Source organism: Musca domestica, unplaced genomic scaffold (assembly GCF_030504385.1).
Source record: "Musca domestica strain aabys unplaced genomic scaffold, Musca_domestica.polishedcontigs.V.1.1 12, whole genome shotgun sequence".
Lineage (NCBI taxonomy): Eukaryota > Metazoa > Arthropoda > Insecta > Diptera > Muscidae > Musca > Musca domestica.
This window is the reverse complement of record NW_026712155.1, coordinates 13,033,711-13,051,165: the sequence shown is the minus strand read 5'-3', so window position 1 is coordinate 13,051,165 and position 17,455 is coordinate 13,033,711. Positions and strand designations below refer to the sequence as shown.

The 17,455-nt window shown below is 38.3% G+C and overlaps 1 protein-coding gene across 2 annotated transcripts in view; it reads left to right on the top strand.

The window, feature by feature from the left end:
* LOC101896272 (protein fem-1 homolog CG6966) overlaps positions 1–17,206 on the top strand; it is a 42,136-nt gene extending 24,930 nt beyond the window's left edge. Inside the window, exons 2-5 of one of the 2 annotated variants that reach the window (XM_005178456.4) lie at positions 12,132–13,093; positions 13,166–13,419; positions 13,486–14,003; positions 15,847–17,206. In XM_005178456.4, coding sequence (XP_005178513.1) covers positions 12,132–13,093; positions 13,166–13,419; positions 13,486–14,003; positions 15,847–16,035 — 1,923 coding nt within the window. In that variant the 3' untranslated portion in view covers positions 16,036–17,206. Of the gene's footprint in view, positions 1–12,131; positions 13,094–13,165; positions 14,004–15,846 lie in introns of both variants that reach the window. The other variant, XM_059118238.1, reaches the window with a different exon arrangement.
* The last annotated feature ends 249 nt before the right edge of the window (positions 17,207–17,455 follow it).

Genomic DNA, 17,455 nt, shown 5'->3' with positions numbered 1-17,455 from the left:
CAAGAGGTGTTGGAGATCTTCTCATAGAAGATCAGAAGGTCTTTTCCTATAAGGTGTCCAGAAGGTCATCTCTACCAACTTTTGTATAGAAAATCTTAGTCTCCACCAAGTTTTCTATAGAAAGCCGAGGTCTCCATCAAATTCTCTATGGAAAACAGTGGCCTCCATCAAGTTTTCTTTAGAAAACCGAGTTCTCCACCAAGATTTCTTAAGAACACCGAGGCCTCCACCAAGTTTTCTATAGAAAACCGAGGTCTCCATAAATTTTTATATACAAAACCGAGGCCTCCAACAAGTTTTCTATAGAAAACCGACGTCTCCATAAATTTTTATATACAAAACCGAGGTCTCCACCAAGTTTTCTATAGAAAACCGAGGTCTCCACCAAGTTTTCTATAGAAAACCGAGGTCTCCACCAAGTTTTCTATAGAAAACCGAGGTCTACACCAAGTTTTCTATAGAAAACCGAGGTCTCCACCAAGTTTTCTATAGAAAACCGTGGTCTCCACCAAGTTTTCTATAGAAAACCGTGGTCTCCACCAAGTTTTCTATAGAAAACCGTGGTCTCCACCAAGTTTTCTATAGAAAACCGTGGTCTCCACCAAGTTTTCTATAGAAAACCGTGGTCTCCACCAAGTTTTCTATAGAAAACCGTGGTCTCCACCAAGTTTTCTATAGAAAACCGTGGTCTCCACCAAGTTTTCTATAGAAAACCGTGGTCTCCACCAAGTTTTCTATAGAAAACCGTGGTCTCCACCAAGTTTTCTATAGAAAACCGTGGTCTCCACCAAGTTTTCTATAGAAAACCGTGGTCTCCACCAAGTTTTCTATAGAAAACCGTGGTCTCCACCAAGTTTTCTATAGAAAACCGTGGTCTCCACCAAGTTTTCTATAGAAAACCGAGGTCTCCACCAAGTTTTCTATAGAAAACCGTGGTCTCCACCAAGTTTTCTATAGAAAACCGTGGTCTCCACCAAGTTTTCTATAGAAAATCTTAGTCTCCACCAAGTTTTCTATAGAACATCTTAGTCTCCACCAAGTTTTCTATAGAAAATCTTGGTCTCCACCAAGTTTTCTATAGAAAATCTTGGTCTCCACCAAGTTTTCTATAGAAAATCTTAGTCTCCACCAAGTTTTCTATAGAAAATCTTAGTCTCCACCAAACGTGGTCTCCACCAAGTTTTCTATAGAAAACCGTGGTCTACACCAAGTTTTCTATAGAAAACCGTGGTCTCCACCAAGTTTTCTATAGAAAACCGTGGTCTCCACCAAGTTTTCTATAGAAAACCGTGGTCTCCACCAAGTTTTCTATAGAAAACCGTGGTCTCCACCAAGTTTTCTAAAGAAAACCGAGGTCTCCACCAAGTTTTCTATAGAAAACCGTGGTCTCCACCAAGTTTTCTATAGAAAACCGTGGTCTCCACCAAGTTTTCTATAGAAAACCGTGGTCTCCACCAAGTTTTCTATAGAAAACCGTGGTCTCCACCAAGTTTTCTATAGAAAACCGTGGTCTCCACCAAGTTTTCTATAGAAAACCGTGGTCTCCACCAAGTTTTCTATAGAAAACCGTGGTCTCCACCAAGTTTTCTATAGAAAACCGTGGTCTCCACCAAGTTTTCTATAGAAAACCGTGGTCTCCACCAAGTTTTCTATAGAAAACCGTGGTCTCCACCAAGTTTTCTATAGAAAACCGTGGTCTCCACCAAGTTTTCTATAGAAAACCGTGGTCTCCACCAAGTTTTCTATAGAAAACCGTGGTCTCCACCAAGTTTTCTATAGAAAACCGTGGTCTCCACCAAGTTTTCTATAGAAAACCGTGGTCTCCACCAAGTTTTCTATAGAAAACCGTGGTCTCCACCAAGTTTTCTATAGAAAACCGTGGTCTCCACCAAGTTTTCTATAGAAAACCGTGGTCTCCACCAAGTTTTCTATAGAAAACCGTGGTCTCCACCAAGTTTTCTATAGAAAACCGTGGTCTCCACCAAGTTTTCTAAAGAAAACCGAGGTCTCCACCAAATTTTCTATAGAAAACCGTGGTCTATAGAAAACCGTGGTCTCCACCAAGTTTTCTATAGAAAACCGTGGTCTCCACCAAGTTTTCTATAGAAAACCGTGGTCTCCACCAAGTTTTCTATAGAAAACCGTGGTCTCCACCAAGTTTTCTATAGAAAACCGTGGTCTCCACCAAGTTTTCTATAGAAAACCGTGGTCTCCACCAAGTTTTCTATAGAAAACCGTGGTCTCCACCAAGTTTTCTATAGAAAACCGTGGTCTCCACCAAGTTTTCTATAGAAAACCGTGGTCTCCACCAAGTTTTCTATAGAAAACCGTGGTCTCCACCAAGTTTTCTATAGAAAACCGTGGTCTCCACCAAGTTTTCTATAGAAAATCTTAGTCTCTACCAAGTTTTCTATAGAAAATCTTAGTCTCCACCAAGTTTTCTATAGAAAATCTTGGTCTCCACTTAGTTTTCCATAGAAAATATTTGTCCCCACTTACTTTGTCTCCACTTTGTTTCCTATTGAAAATTTTTGTCTTCACCGAGTTTTCTATAGAAAATCTTTCTCCACTAAGTTTTCTACAGAAACCGAGGTCCCCACGAAGTTTTCTGTAGAAAACCGAGGTCCCCACGAAGTTTTCTATAGAAAATCTTGGTCTCCACCAAGTTTTCTATAGAAAATCTTGGTCTCCACCAAGTTTTCTATAGAAAATCTTGGTCTCCACCATATTTTCTGTAAAAAATCTTAGTCTACCAAGTTTTCTATAGAAAACCGAGGTCTCCACCAACAACGAAGAGACGAATAGGTCTCCTCAGAGTAGACGAAAAGGTCCTCTCAAGGATGACGAGATGGTCTTCCCAAAGAAGACGGGAAGGCCTCCTCATGGCAGATGAAAAGTTCTTCTCAAAAAAAGACGAGAAGTTTTTTTTCTAATAAGACGAGAATGTCTTCTTATATAAGATAGGCGGCATAGTCTTCTCATAGGAGACGAGTAAGTCTTCTCAAAGAAGACGAGAAGGTCTGCTCATAGAAGACGAGAAAGTCTTCTCTTGAAAGACTAGAATGTTTTCTATTAGAAGACGGGTTGGTATTCTCATGATATGCGGGAAAGTCTTTTCATAGAAGACGAGAAGATTTTCTTTTAGAAGAGCAGAAGGTCTTCTTCCCATAGAAGAGCAGAAGGTCTTCTTCCCATAGAAGAGCAGAAGGTCTTCTTCTCATAAAAGAGCAGAAGGTCTTCTTCTCACAGAAGAGCAGAAGGTCTTCTTCTCACAGAAGAGCAGAAGGTCTTCTTTTCACAGAAGAGCAGAAGGTCTTCTTCTCATAGAAGAGCTGAAGGTCTTCTTCTCTCTCGAGTCCCGAAAGGTCTTCTCATAGAAGACCAAAAGGTAGAAGACTAAAAGAAGTCTCAAGGACTTGTAGAAGTCTCAAGGACTTCTTGTAGTAGTCTTAAGGACTTCTTGTAGAAGTCTCAAGAACTTCTTATAAAAGCCTCAGGTCTTCTCGTAGGGGAGCAAAAAGTTATGTTGAAAAAAATTTATTGTGGCTCTGAAAAAAAAGTTATGTAAAAATCTAATCTAAATTATTTTAAAATCCACGCTTATGACCTTTGGTGTTACTTCCAAAACATTCGTTAAAAAATCCACGCTTATGTCTTTTTTTTTTTTTTTGTGATTCTATTAGATATTGCTTATGGAAACGGTGTATTAGTAGCTTAAATTTATTCAAAACCAAATTTGAAACCATATTCTGTATTTTTTGTTTAGAACATTTAATATGGAAGTTGCAATCAAAAGCCGTTCTTTGCCCTACCCTCCCCTTAGAACTGCCTGACATGAGGTGGAAGAAAAACAAAGCCGTAAATTATGGCGCTTGTCGAGAAGTGAAGGTTTCCAGAACATAAAGAAATTGAATTAAATGAGAAAACAAAAAAAACAAAACACAAACATGAAACATTAACATCTCAAATCAGTCGAGATTGAAACGAGAATTGAAAAATCATGTATGCAAATTAAAATAGATGGATGTTGTCTGATTCTGAATAATTCTTGGCCCCTTCCGATCACCTGGCGACTGCCTGGCCCATACGATCGCTTGCATAACGGAGCTACCTGTTGTTGCGTATGATTAACACGCCGACGACGAAAGTATTGATGGAAAACACTTCCTGATACGATATGCATGCATGGCATGGAGAGAGCGATAGCTGAGATCTGTCAAACTGCAATCGGAATGGAGTTTGTTTTTCTAAATTCTGTTGTTGTTTCTTTGTTGCTATGCACAACGAGAAAGCCATTTTTTAGAACAATTTCCTACATATGTTTTTTAGATTTAAATTTTTTTTTTCATTCTGATTTCAGTGAAATCATTGAAATGTCTATTCGGGGAGGAAGATACGTTCACCCCTCTATCGCTTGCTTTGGCATGTCTGAATGATTTGTCATTAATTTTTTTTTTAAAGAAGCATTTTCGCTAAATTTGCAGTTCTATGCTGCTGCTATTTTGGGTTTACCGCGCAACCACCATCACATGTTGTTTACAGTTGTTTTTGTTGTTGAGGGGAATATTTTAACGTTGTTGTCGTCGTCCTCTATTGTTTATAGAGAATATTTTTAGAAAATTCCTACAAATTCCTTAAAATCTCCGCTTTGGATTGACATTTGGTTTTCAGATAACACAAAACAATGAATGTAATAAATATACATTTAACTGCAAAAAAAAAAAAAAAAAAGAAAAAAAATTCTGAATCACCTAATGACTTTGTTTATGAAGCACAACCCGGCGTAATTTATTTATTTTTAAAACAGGTTCTAATTATATGTGTAATCGTATTTTCATTATCTGGGGTGCAATAATAACTGCCGTCTTACTTAATTTAATTAATTTTATAATTTTATAACTAACATATTTCCTCATGAGAAAAGGTTATTCACATTGAGATATGAATATATCAACATTTCCAGCTATAGACCAGTACCTTATAAGGATTTTTTCATAAATAAATTATTAAGTGGAGAAAGGAGTCCAGTAGGTATTGTCAATTAAGACAAGAAGGTCTTCTCATAGAAGACCCGGAGGTCTTCTCATTGAAGGCGAGAAAGTTTTCTAATAGAAGATGAGAAAGTCTTCTCATAGAAGACCTGAAGGAGGTCTTCTCATAGAAGGCCAGAAGATCTTCTCATAGAAGACCTGAAGGAGGTCTTCTCATAGAAGGCCAGAAGATCTTCTCATAGAAGAACTGAAGGAGGTCTTCTCACAGAAGACCTGAAAGAGGTCTTCTCACAGAAGACCTGAAAGAGGTCTTCTCATAGAAGACCTGAAGGAGGTCTTCTCATAGAAGACCTGAAGGAGATCTTCTCATAGAAGACCTGAAGGAGGTCTTCTCATAGAAGACCCAGAAGGTCTTCTCATAGAAGAGCAGAAGGTCTTCTTCATAGAAGAGCAGAAGGTCTTCTTCATAGAAGAGCAGAAGGTCTTCTTCATAGAAGAGCAGAAGGTCTTCTTCATAGAAGAGCAGAAGGTCTTCTTCATAGAAGAGCAGAAGGTCTTCTTCATATAAGAGCAGAAGTTCTTCTTCATAGAAGACCAGAAGGTCTTCTCATAGAAGACTTGAAGAAGGTCTTCTCAGAGAAGACCTGAAGGAGGTTTTCTCATAGAAGACCAGATGATCTTCTCATAGAAGACCAGAAGGTCTTCTCATAGAAGATCAGACGGCCTTCTCATAGAAGAGCTGAAGAAGGAGGTCTTCTCATAGAAGACCTGAAGAAGGAGGTCTTCTCATAGAAGACCTGAAGAAGGAGGTCTTCTCATAGAAGACCTGAAGAAGGAGGTCTTCTCATAGAAGACCTGAAGAAGGAGGTCTTCTCATAGAAGACCTGAAGGAGGTCTTCTCATAGAAGACCTGAAGAAGGAGGTCTTCTCATTGAAGACCTGAAGGAGGTCTTCTCATAGAAGACCTGAAGGAGGTCTTCTCATAGAACACCAGAAGGTCTGGTCTTCTCATAGAACACTAGAAGGTCTGGTCTTCTCATAGAACACCAAAAGGTTTGATATTCTCAAAGAAGACCAGAAGAAGGTCTTCTCATATGGATGAAGGATAAAATTTTAGATTTATGCAAGAATACTATTCAAGGACCAATAAGGATATTATTTTTTTTTTTAAAGAATAAAATAAGGTTTTTTTTATGAATTTCTCTTCAGGGACCAAGTTCAATAATTGCTAAAAGAATACTCTCCAAAGACCAATAAAGGTTCTGCGGATCGTTTATAAATTAAAACTTTCCATTTAGCTTTATTTCTAATAATTGCAAAAATCCATCCTGAAACTCAGCAATTCCCATAGGCAATTTCATCATTCCCTCACCCACCACCTCATAACAGGCCGTTCTGTTGGCAGCCCCAAAAAAGCCGACAACAACAACTAATTTGGCAGCATCAAACAAAGCAAAAAAAAAAAAGAAAAAACATATTTTCGTTTTTTTTTGGGTTCTGCTCACAGTAACAACAGTGACCTTGAGCGTTTTCTTTCTGGCATTTTTGTCACCTGCAAAATTTTTGTCTTGTTTTTTTTTTGTTGGTGGCTGAGAGCTTTTTTCCTACTGCGTTGTTTCTTTACCCATGCTATGAAATGATATATCATAAATTCCGTTAAAATTGTTGTAGTTTTTTTCAGGTTTGGTCACGCTTTTTATGGCATTTGTTTTGGTTCAGAAAATATGTTGCTGTTGTTATCATGATTTTAGGGTTCAATTAGAAGAGTTCATCTACCTCTCATACCTACCCCGTGTAGCTAGCTAGCTATATACGACTATTTTTTCGGCAGGTACCTGGTGTGAACTGAACAGCTTTATTAACATAAAATTTAATGATGACAACAAAGACACGAGTGTTTTTTTCAGAATTTTCTGTCATTTTGAAAGAACATATATTTTTGGCAGGAATTCAAAAAAAAAAAAAAAAAAAACAGAAATGACGTAGGAGTGAGTCTGTGAGATTGCACTCATTAACATGTTTGGGGAATATCCATTACTCAGAAATAGATTTATGAACAATTTTTTTCTTAAAAAATTGACATATTTTTAATGGTTCTCCTCCTCATTGGTTCACAAGGCCTCCTGAAGGTCTTATATGTATAGAAGACCTCTAAAAGCGGTAATAGTCAACAATTGCTTCTGAGAGACCGCAATAAGGCAATGCATTTGTAGGAGACTCCCTGATGATCTTTAATCTTTCAAAGACCTCTGAAAAGTCTTTTATTTATAGAAGACATCTGAGAGGTATTATAACCTAGAGAAGCCATTCATATATAGCCTATATTTTTCGAAGACTTCTCAAAGGTCAATCAAGTATAAAAGGTCTTCCCAAGGTCTTACCTTCTCAAATTCCTCCCTCTCTGTACAAGTTTTATAGGGACTAGTTTTCCCGCAGAAAATTTTCCACCCATGCCCTGGACAATCTACCTCTACATATTTTAATGGTTCTCCTTATCATTGGGTCACAAGGACCTTGAAAGGTCTTTTATGTATAAAAGACCTCTAAAAGCGGTTCTATCCAAAAAATAGACCTCAAGATGGCAATGCATTTGTAAAAGACGCCCAGATGGGCTTTTATCTTTCGAAGACCTCTAAAAAGTCTTTCATTTATAGAAGACATCTGAGAGGCATTATAGACAAAAAAAAAAAAAAACCGAAATACTTCAAATGGGTACCCCACTTAGAGAAGACATTTAATAGATCTTATATTTTTCAGAGACTTTTAAACGGTCAATCAAATATAAAAGGACCAAGGTCTTACCTTCTCAAATTCCTCCCTCTCTGTAGAAGATGTATAGCGACTAGATTCCCTACAGAAAGCCTTTTCCACCCAGGCTCTGGACGATTGACCTCTATAAGGCCTATCATATATAAAAGGCCTCCACTAAATTTCACCTTTTCAAATTCCGCTCTCTCTCTCTCTCTCTCTTTTCTCTCTCTTCTTTCTTTCTCTGTAGAACACTTATAGGGGCTAACTTGTCTACAGGGTGAGAAGAAAAAACTGCAAACAACTTTCGACTGCTGTCATTTCTAAGCCACTCGTCGGATAGGTGTAAAAATTATTCCAGTGGCAGCTCATTATATTGATTACAAGCGTACAAAAGCATTTTGGTGAGAATTTTCCAGAAAAAAAGTTATTCGTGATGGAATTCAAGCGTGATAGTGTGTTGTCTTTATATTTGGCTGGAGAACCACAAGTGGCTATCGTAGAGCACTCCAGCATTTAAATGTGAATAAATCTTTTATGACTCGTAGCATCGCTCGTTACCGTGATACTGGTAGCGTAGCCCGACGTCAAGTGGAGTGGAAGTGGACAGAAGAAAACAGCAACATCAGCAGAAATGGTTCGAAAAGTAAAGAAGCGACTTGATCGAAACCCGCGTAGCAGTGGCTGAAAAATGGCTCGTGAGCTGAACATATCGTAATATTCCATTCGGCAAATTGATTGGCAATTGAAAAATGAGCTCGGGGTAAAGCCATTGAAATTCCAAAAGGTGCAAGAACTTACACCGCAACAGAAAGAAAATAGACTCAAAAGATCTAAAGAGTTGCTTCGTTTGGCCTAAAGTGGTGAACTGCCGAATTTGGTGTTCTGCGATGAGAAAACATTTGTTGTCCAGCAGTTTGTAAACAAATCGTGTTTATTTGCCAAAGAGCTCCGCTGAAAATGTGCACCTTCGGCCGTCAGGTCATGAGAACTCAAGCGCCGTCCATGGTGATGGTGTGATGTGGGCCGCCATAACATCAGAATAAATGCCGAATATTATCGCGAAAATATTCTGGAGGGTGTATTAAAGCCTTGGGCACGCTAACATTTTGGCCGCAGACCTTGGACATACCAACAGGACTCAGCACCATCGCACTCAGCACGCGCACCCTCCCCCCAGGAATGGTTACAAAATGACGATCCTCGCTTAATTTCCAGCGCACAATGACCTCCAAAATCTCTGGATACCAATCCGTTGGACTATTCTGTCTGGAGAATTTTGGAAAGCAAGGTTGGCACTAAAAAATACCAAAGTGTCGATCACCTCAAGCAAGTGCTTCGCCGGGAATGGGCCAAAATACCGCAGAGCAACATTCGGGCAGAGTGTGACGGTTTCATTGACCAGTTCGAACAAATCTAAACATATTCTAAAATTTGATGCTATTTTCGGAACTTTTTACTTTTATTCAATAAAATTTGAAAAAAATGTAAAAATTTTGCAGTTTTTTTCATCTCACCCTGTATATAAAAGTTCTCCACAAGATATCACCCCTTCAAATTCCACTCTCTCCCTCTCTCTCTCTCTCTGTAGAAAACTGTTAGAGACTATTTTATTTATAAAGAAACTTTTCAAACCCTATTCTAGATGATTGACAGAAAACATCCGGTCTTATGTCATATTTGCTTCATCCTTCATCCTCTTCCTCAACATGATAAGATAATACGTTTCTTTTATCTGAAGATCCGTTTCATTAGAAAAGGCTTACTACTGATAGCACTTAAGTGTCGTCATATATATTCTGTTTTTATCACACATCCGTATAATTCAAGACTTTCCGCCGTCCTACGAATACAAAGAAACCAACATGAGCGAAAAGTTACCGAAACGTGACTCAGAATTCTGCTTGGAATTTGTTTTTTTTTCGAATAGAAATTAAGTCAATTCCTATAAATTAATCGCCATTGAAAATTAATGCAAAAGAGGTGTCATTCTTTAAGGCGAAAAATTAAAAAATAAAAAACGGTTCTAAATTTAAAGTGTATCTGTTATCGTCACCGGAACAAAACAGTGTTGCCATGGGCGCTGGAAAATTTTGGGATGATACAAATGGGGATTTTATTGTATGTTTATTTCACGAAACGTCTCAATCTTTTTTGGATTTTCAACATAGAAAGAAATGCAAATTTTCGCCCTGGCGCCCAACAGTTAAATTTTCACCATATACTGTTTGAAATAAAGCCAATGATTAGACATGGTATGGAATGATGGATGTTTACTCCAAGGGCGTTTTCGGGTCTTTCCTTGATTTCCAACAAGAAAAAATAAGGATTTTTGGAAATTTACCAAAAAGTGGCGCCCAGCGGGTAAACGGTTGCTTTAAATTTTGCACGAAATTATGCCAATGACTCAATAATTTTGGAGTTATTGAAGGCTCTAATATAATTATAGATTACGCCTTCTATAATTCCAAAATATTTGAGTCATTGGCATAATTTCGAGAAGAAAAGAAAGAGAATTTGAAACATGGCGCCCAACGTAAAGTGTGCATCTACTGCCTATTTGCATAAAATGAAGCCAATGACTAGAAGTCTTTGGAATTACGGATGTTTACTCCAAGGGCGTTTCCGAGTCTCTTCTTGGATTCTCACATGAACTAAAAGGATTTTGAAATTTACCAAAAAGTGGCGCCCAACGGGTAAACGGTTGCTTTAACTTTTGCACGAAATTATGCCAATGATCCAATCATTTTGAAGTAATTGAAGGCTTTTAATATAATTATAGATTACGCCTTCTATAATTTCAAAATATTTGAGTCATTGGCATAATTTCGATGAGGAGAAGAAAGAGGATTTGAAAAGTGGCGCCCAGCGTTTATATTGTACATCTACTGCTTCTTTTGCATGAAATAAATGAAGCTAATGGCTAGAAGTTTTAGAATTATGGATGTTTACTCCAAGGGCGTTTCCTTCCGAATCTCCTTGAATTCCAACATGAAAAAATTAGGATTTTTTTGAAATTTGACAAGAAGTGGCGCCCAACGGGTAAACGGTTGCTTTAACTTTTGCACGAAATTATGCCAATGACTCAATCATTTTAGAGTTATTGAAGACTTCTAATATAATTATGGATTATGCCTTCTGTAATTCCAAAATACTTGAGTCATTGGCATAATTTCGAAAAGAAGAAGAAAGAGGATTTTAAACTTTCTTAAAAAGTGGCGCCCAACGTTTAAAGTGTCCATCTGCTGCTTATTTTGTATGAAATGAATGATCCAATGGCTAGAAGTCTTTGGAATTATGGATGTTTACACCAAGGGTGTTTCCGAGTCTCTCCTTGATTTTTCAAAAAAAGAAAAGGACTATTTTGAAATTTAACAACAATTGGCGCCCAACGGGTAAACGTTTACTGTATCTTTTGCAAGACAAAAAGCAAAATGCTGAACAGATTCTGGAACTCTGAATATTTTCTGCTACCATTCTCCCGAGTCTACTTGCATCCCGACAGGTTAAAGAAAAAGCATTTTTAAATTTCCCAAAAAGTGGCGCCCAACAAGTTTAGAGACTTGCTCTTAAAAAACGATCTGTAAAATTTTTCCTTTAATTTTTCTCTTGTTTTTTGGGGATTAATATATTTTTCCAATCTACATAGAATTGGCACCAAGCCGTTTAAAATTGCAATTTAAAATTGGCGCCCAACGTGTTTCCATGACATTAAAAAAGAATTTGTGTCGCATATATACTGCCGACACTTGTCCTACTACTTTGGCATAATGATGCAGTTTCTATTTGAATTTGATATTTCTCGTTAGAGACAAATAATTTTCAAACTTAAATTGGCGCCCAATGTGGCAATTTATCACTTTTAGAGACATCTTCAAATAAGTAGTTGTGTTGGTTAAATTCTTCTGTCAGATATTCGTATAGAAGTTTTGGAAAAAAATACATAAATTTATAAAACTGAGAGATTTCTGGTACATCAGATGATATGTTTGGATAAATGGCGCCCAACGTGGCAAAGTTATGTGCCGAAAGGAAATTCGAAGGAATTTTTAATGTTTTGGAAGCATTCCCTGACTAAATATAGACCGAAGAATTCTTCTCTAAATTAAGGTTCATTTTTACAATTGATAACACGTTGGGCGCCACTTTGAAGATTCAATAAAAATGTTTTTTTTTCTCCTTGCAATTTTATATTTTTTTCTTTCTATTACATTGTATTGGGGTTGAATAGGAGTAACATTAATGGAAAGATTTATTTTTTATTTTATTTTTTAAATATAATTATTGCCATACGTTGGGCGCCATTTAAGGTCGCCATAGGTAACTCTATTGCATTATCTTTTTTATTAGTTTTATTAATTTTCTGTTCTCCCTTTTTTACTCCATTTTCAGAGTGTTCTCAATGGCAGATCAGCTTCAGAGATTTCCATGCTAATATCATCGAAAGTTAATGGAGCCACACCCTTGGTCATATCCTGCCGCAATGGACACAGTGAAATTGTAGAATATTTATTGACCTGGTGTCAGGCCGATGTCGAACAAGTTGGCTCGGTTAGTTTCGATGGTGAACCGATTGAAGACGCCCCACCCCTATGGTGTGCCTCAGCTGCCGGACATCTGGGCATTGTTAAACTATTGGTGAGACATGGCGCCAACGTCAACAGTACAACGCGAACAAACTCCACACCGCTGCGAGCGGCCTGCTTCGATGGCCATTTCGAAATTGTCAAATATCTGATACAACATGGTGCCGATTTCGAGGTGGCAAATCGCCATGGTCACACGTGTCTGATGATTGCCTGCTACAAGGGTCACTTCAAGATTGCCCAGTATTTGTTGTCGCTCAATGCCAATGTGAATCGTTGCAGTGTCAAGGGCAATACAGCGCTGCATGACTGCGCCGAATCGGGTTCGCTGGAAATTCTGCAGTTGCTGTTGAAACATGGCGCCACAATGGAGGTGGACTATTATGGTATGACACCGCTGCTGGCAGCCAGTGTAACGGGTCACGTGCCCATTGTTGAACATTTGATTACCTTGCCCTGTGTTACACGTGAGAGTCGTATCGATGCCCTGGAGCTGTTGGGCGCCACCTATGTAGATAAGAAACGTGATATGGTCAGTGCTCTGTCGCTGTGGCGGCGAGCCATGGAGGAGCGCAATCTGGAGCCGAAAATACCCAAAAAGATCCAGGAACCCATAGCGGCCTATGAATATGTGTCGGAAGTCACCACCATCGAGGAGTTGGAAGAATTAGTCTTAGATCCGGACGAGATGCGTATGCAAGCATTAGTGATAAGGCAAAGGATATTGGGTCCCACACATCCCGATACTAGTTATTATATTAGATTTAGGTAAGTGTCGCGGATTTTAACGAGAAGATCATGAGAAGATTATTAATTTGTGTTTTCTTTTTCCCCTCACAGAGGTGCTCATTATGCCGACGCAGGTCGTTTCGATCGGTGCATTGACCTTTGGACATATGCTCTAACCATGCAACAAAAAATCCTACCACCTCTCAGCCCCATGACCCAGTCTTCTCTGCTCTCGTTTGCCGAACTCTTCAGTTTTATGATGATGGAAGCGGGCCGTCTGCTGCCACGCGGCCGTGTCGTGCCGTCCATTGAGGCCTGTGATATGCTAATGATCTTCTGCAAAGCTGTGGTTGAGGTTGAGCGAGGTTTGTCCCATTATCAAAAGCAAATGCTGCAATCCGCTGCTACCGTCTCCTCCTCCTCACTTGCAGGACAAAGTTGGTCAATGGAACAGCAACAGAAAATCGGCACAACAGCCACCAGCACAGCGAGTGGCGAAGAACAACAACAGCAGCAGTCCGCCAATGCCGCCGCCGCCGCTGTGGCATCTCTGCACGACTGTAACAATGATCCCAATGCCCTGAGTCGAGCCTTGGTTAGTGCTTTACACATTGGCTGCCTTTTGGCCTGGCTAATAGACGACGAGGCGTGTTGTCCCAACATGCGAAAAGACATTCTGAAGGCCCTCTACAAATTGAATCGTCTCAATGTGGCGGTGAGATCTGGTCGTACAGCTTTACACTATGCCTGCTATCGTGAAGGTACTCTGGTGGGTCGTTATCCTGCTTGTCAATTCCCCTCGCCGTATTTGGCTAAAGCTTTATTGGAAGTCGGTGCTGATCCCAATGCAACGGATGATGCTGGTAATACGCCGCTGCATCTGGCCGCCATGGTATATCCCAAGTGGCCGCATATAGCTAAGATCCTGTTGGATAATGGAGCGCATATAGTGAGTATTGGGTAGCAAAGAGAGAAAGAGAGAGGGAGGGGAAATTATTTCTCATTTTTTATCAAAAATATCTCAAGAGATATTTTTTAAAAAAATATCGTAAGAGATATTTTTGTTTGAAGATGTCTCAAGAGATCTATCAAGAGAAAATATCTCATGAGATATTTTTCTATAGAAATTATCTCAAGAGATATTTTTCATAGAAAATATCTCAAGAGATATTTTTCATAGAAAATATCTCAAGAGATTTTTTTCATAGAAAATATCTCAAGAGATATTTTTCATAGAAAATATCTCAAGCGATATTTTTATATAAGAAATTAAAAATACAGGGTGAGATGAAAAAACTGCAACAAAGTCTAACGCCATAATTTTTACGTTTTAAATTTTATTGAATGAAACCAAAAAATGTCGGAAATAGCATCGAATTTTAGAATAAGTTAAGATTTGCTCGAATTGGTCACGTTTGGCACGATTTATGGCCTTCAAACGGCCATTGAAACCGTCACAAGCTGCCAGAATGTTGCTCTGTGGTATTTTGGCACATTCCCGGCGAAGTGCTTGTTTGAGGTGATCGCCACCTTGGTATTTTTTAGTGCCCCACCTTGCTTTCAAAAATTCTCCAGACACAATAGTCCAACGGATTGCTATCCGGAGATTTAGGTGGACATTGTGCGCTGGAAATAAAGGGAGGAACTTCAATTTGTAACCTGAGCCCTGTTGGAATGTCCAAGGTCTGCGGCCAAAATATTTGCGTGCCGAACGCTTTAATACACCCTCCAGAATATTTTCGCGACAATATTCGACATTTATTCTGATGCCACGGTCGCTTAATACGAGTGGAGTGCGGCTGTTATGGTGGTCCACACCATCACCATGGCCGGTGCTTGAGTTTTGTTGGCCAGAAGGCCGAAGGTGCACATTTTCAGCTGACCTCTTTGGCAAGTAAACACGATCATTTTGTTTGTTTACAAACTGCTGGACAACGAATGTTTTCTCATCGGAGAAAAACAAATTCGACAGTTCACCACTTTCGTCAAAGCGAAGCTACGCCTTAGCTCTTTTGAGTCTCATTTTTTTCTGTTGCGGCGTAAGTTATTGCACCTTTTGGAATTTCAATGGCTTTACCCCGAGCTCATTTTCCAATATTTGCCGAATGGAATATTACGATATGTTCAGCTCACGAGCCATTTTTCCGCCACTGCGACGCGGTTTTTGATCGAATCGTTTTTTTTTGCTTTTCGAATCATTTCTGCTGATGTTGCCGTTTTTCTTCCGTCCACTTCCATGACTTCGGGCTACGCTACCAGTATCACGTTAACGAGCGATGGTACGAGTCACAAAAGATTTATTCACATTTACAACAACATTTAAATGCTGGAGTGCTCTAACGATAGCCACTTTTCCAGCCAAATATAAAGAAATCACACTATCCTGCTTGAATTCCATCACGAATAACCCCTAATAACTTAAGGTTTGGCTTAAGGTCAATTGAAAACATCAGCGTTTTGTTTTTATAATTTTGATTTTTATTTTCCGATATTTCGACGGTCTTTGACAGTCATCTTCAGGGAATTTTTTTTTTTGAGAAAAAAAAAAAGAATAACTTTTTTTCTGGAACATTCTCACCAAAATGCTTTTGTACGCTTATAAAGAATATAATGAGCTATCACTGGAATAATTTTATTAGCTGTCGGACGAGTGGTTTAGAAATGACAGCAGCCTGAAGTTGGTTGCAATTTCATTTCATCTCACCCTGTAGTTTTATTCAGTTTTGTTTTTTTTTTTTTATGAAAAAAATTCCATCCTATTCTAATACATTTCTATTTCTCCCCCTTTACAGGACGCTCGAAATAAGGCTGGCGAAACATTCGAGTCTCTCATCAAACCGAAGAAAATTCACGAAACCGTCAACACCCTCAAGTATACGACATTGGCGTGCTTGGCGGCGAAAACAATACGAAAACACAATATCAGCTATGAGGCGGGAGCGGTGCCTGAAACGTTGCACAAGTTCATCGATATGCATTAAGTGTTAAGATTATATCATAGAATGAAACAGAACAGAACAGAACATGGACTATTGTTGTCTTCTCTTAGTAATCTAGAAACAAAAAACGAAGCTCTGTAGGACTCACACAAGTATCAAGTCGCCAACCCCTATTCAGAAACCCATAACTGAATACTATGTAGAGTAACGATCTTAAACAATTCGTTTAACAATCATAATTATTAGAGAATCACGAAGTTACAATCAACGAATAATCGTAAAAACTAACAATGAACAATGAATGTTTGCAAAAAATAAAGTCTCATTTTGAAAAGGTCTCCCTTGCCCTCTCCTATCTCTGGTACTGATTTTTCAGCCTAACAAGTCTTCCGGAACTCCTGACATTTTTCAAGGATTTTGGGAAGACTGGAATTATGAATGAATAATGACCTACTAGAGATTGAGAAAGCAAGAGATATTATCAGAAAATGTAAATAAAAGAAGAAGAAACAATCAAATTTTGCAAACCATTAAAACTCGAAATTGTCCTGTAACGCGTTAATTTATATCCAAACATGAAAAAAATATGAAAACAAATAATCGTATTTAACTGTAGATATTTCTTTGAACTGTTTTATCATAGGCTTTATTCTTATTTCTATCTCTCGCTCTGTCTATACATACCTACCTAGTTTCATATTCAAAAAACAAATGCAAGAAAAGAAAACATAGAAAACAAACGTATTAACGTCAAAAATAATGCGAAACATATTTAATTCATAGTTAATTTTTAGCAAACGCTTTGTGTTTCAATAGCTTGTAAGTTAGTTAGTGTTTGTTCACTCATTATCTCTTAGAGAAAAAAAAAAACAATTCAATTCTCCTCCCATTAATTTTTAATTTCATTTTCTATTCTAATTTTTATGTTAAACTTAAATGTTCCTTCAAAAACCATACTCTGTTTGTAAAAATCCCAAGAATACAAGAAAAACAAAAACAAGACGGTGGATAGAATACCGAGTACTTCGTGATTCACCTTCTCCCCCCCCCCCCCCCCCCCCTAAAAAAACACCTGTATTCTTTATAATTCTTTTTTTCTCCTCCCCCCCCCATCTTCCTCCTCTCTACAATTCAAAATAACAAAACAAGAACAAACAGAACAACCACAAACCGCATAGAAACGAAATAAAGTAAAGTAAAGAAAAAACAAAAACGTAAACTACAATAAATGTATTAATTTATATATCTTATGTAGTAATGTTTTAGTCTGTGTATAAGAAGTATTTGTGTAACAAACAACAAAAATATGATAGCAATCAAACAGCAACAAAAAGTCGAATTTGGCTCCTCCAAAAAAACACTGAACCAATTTGGAGGAGAGCAGGCTTTTTCTCACCCCCTCCCCCCATAAACAAATATATATCTCTCTCTATACTATAATAGCTATATCTCACTAATTACC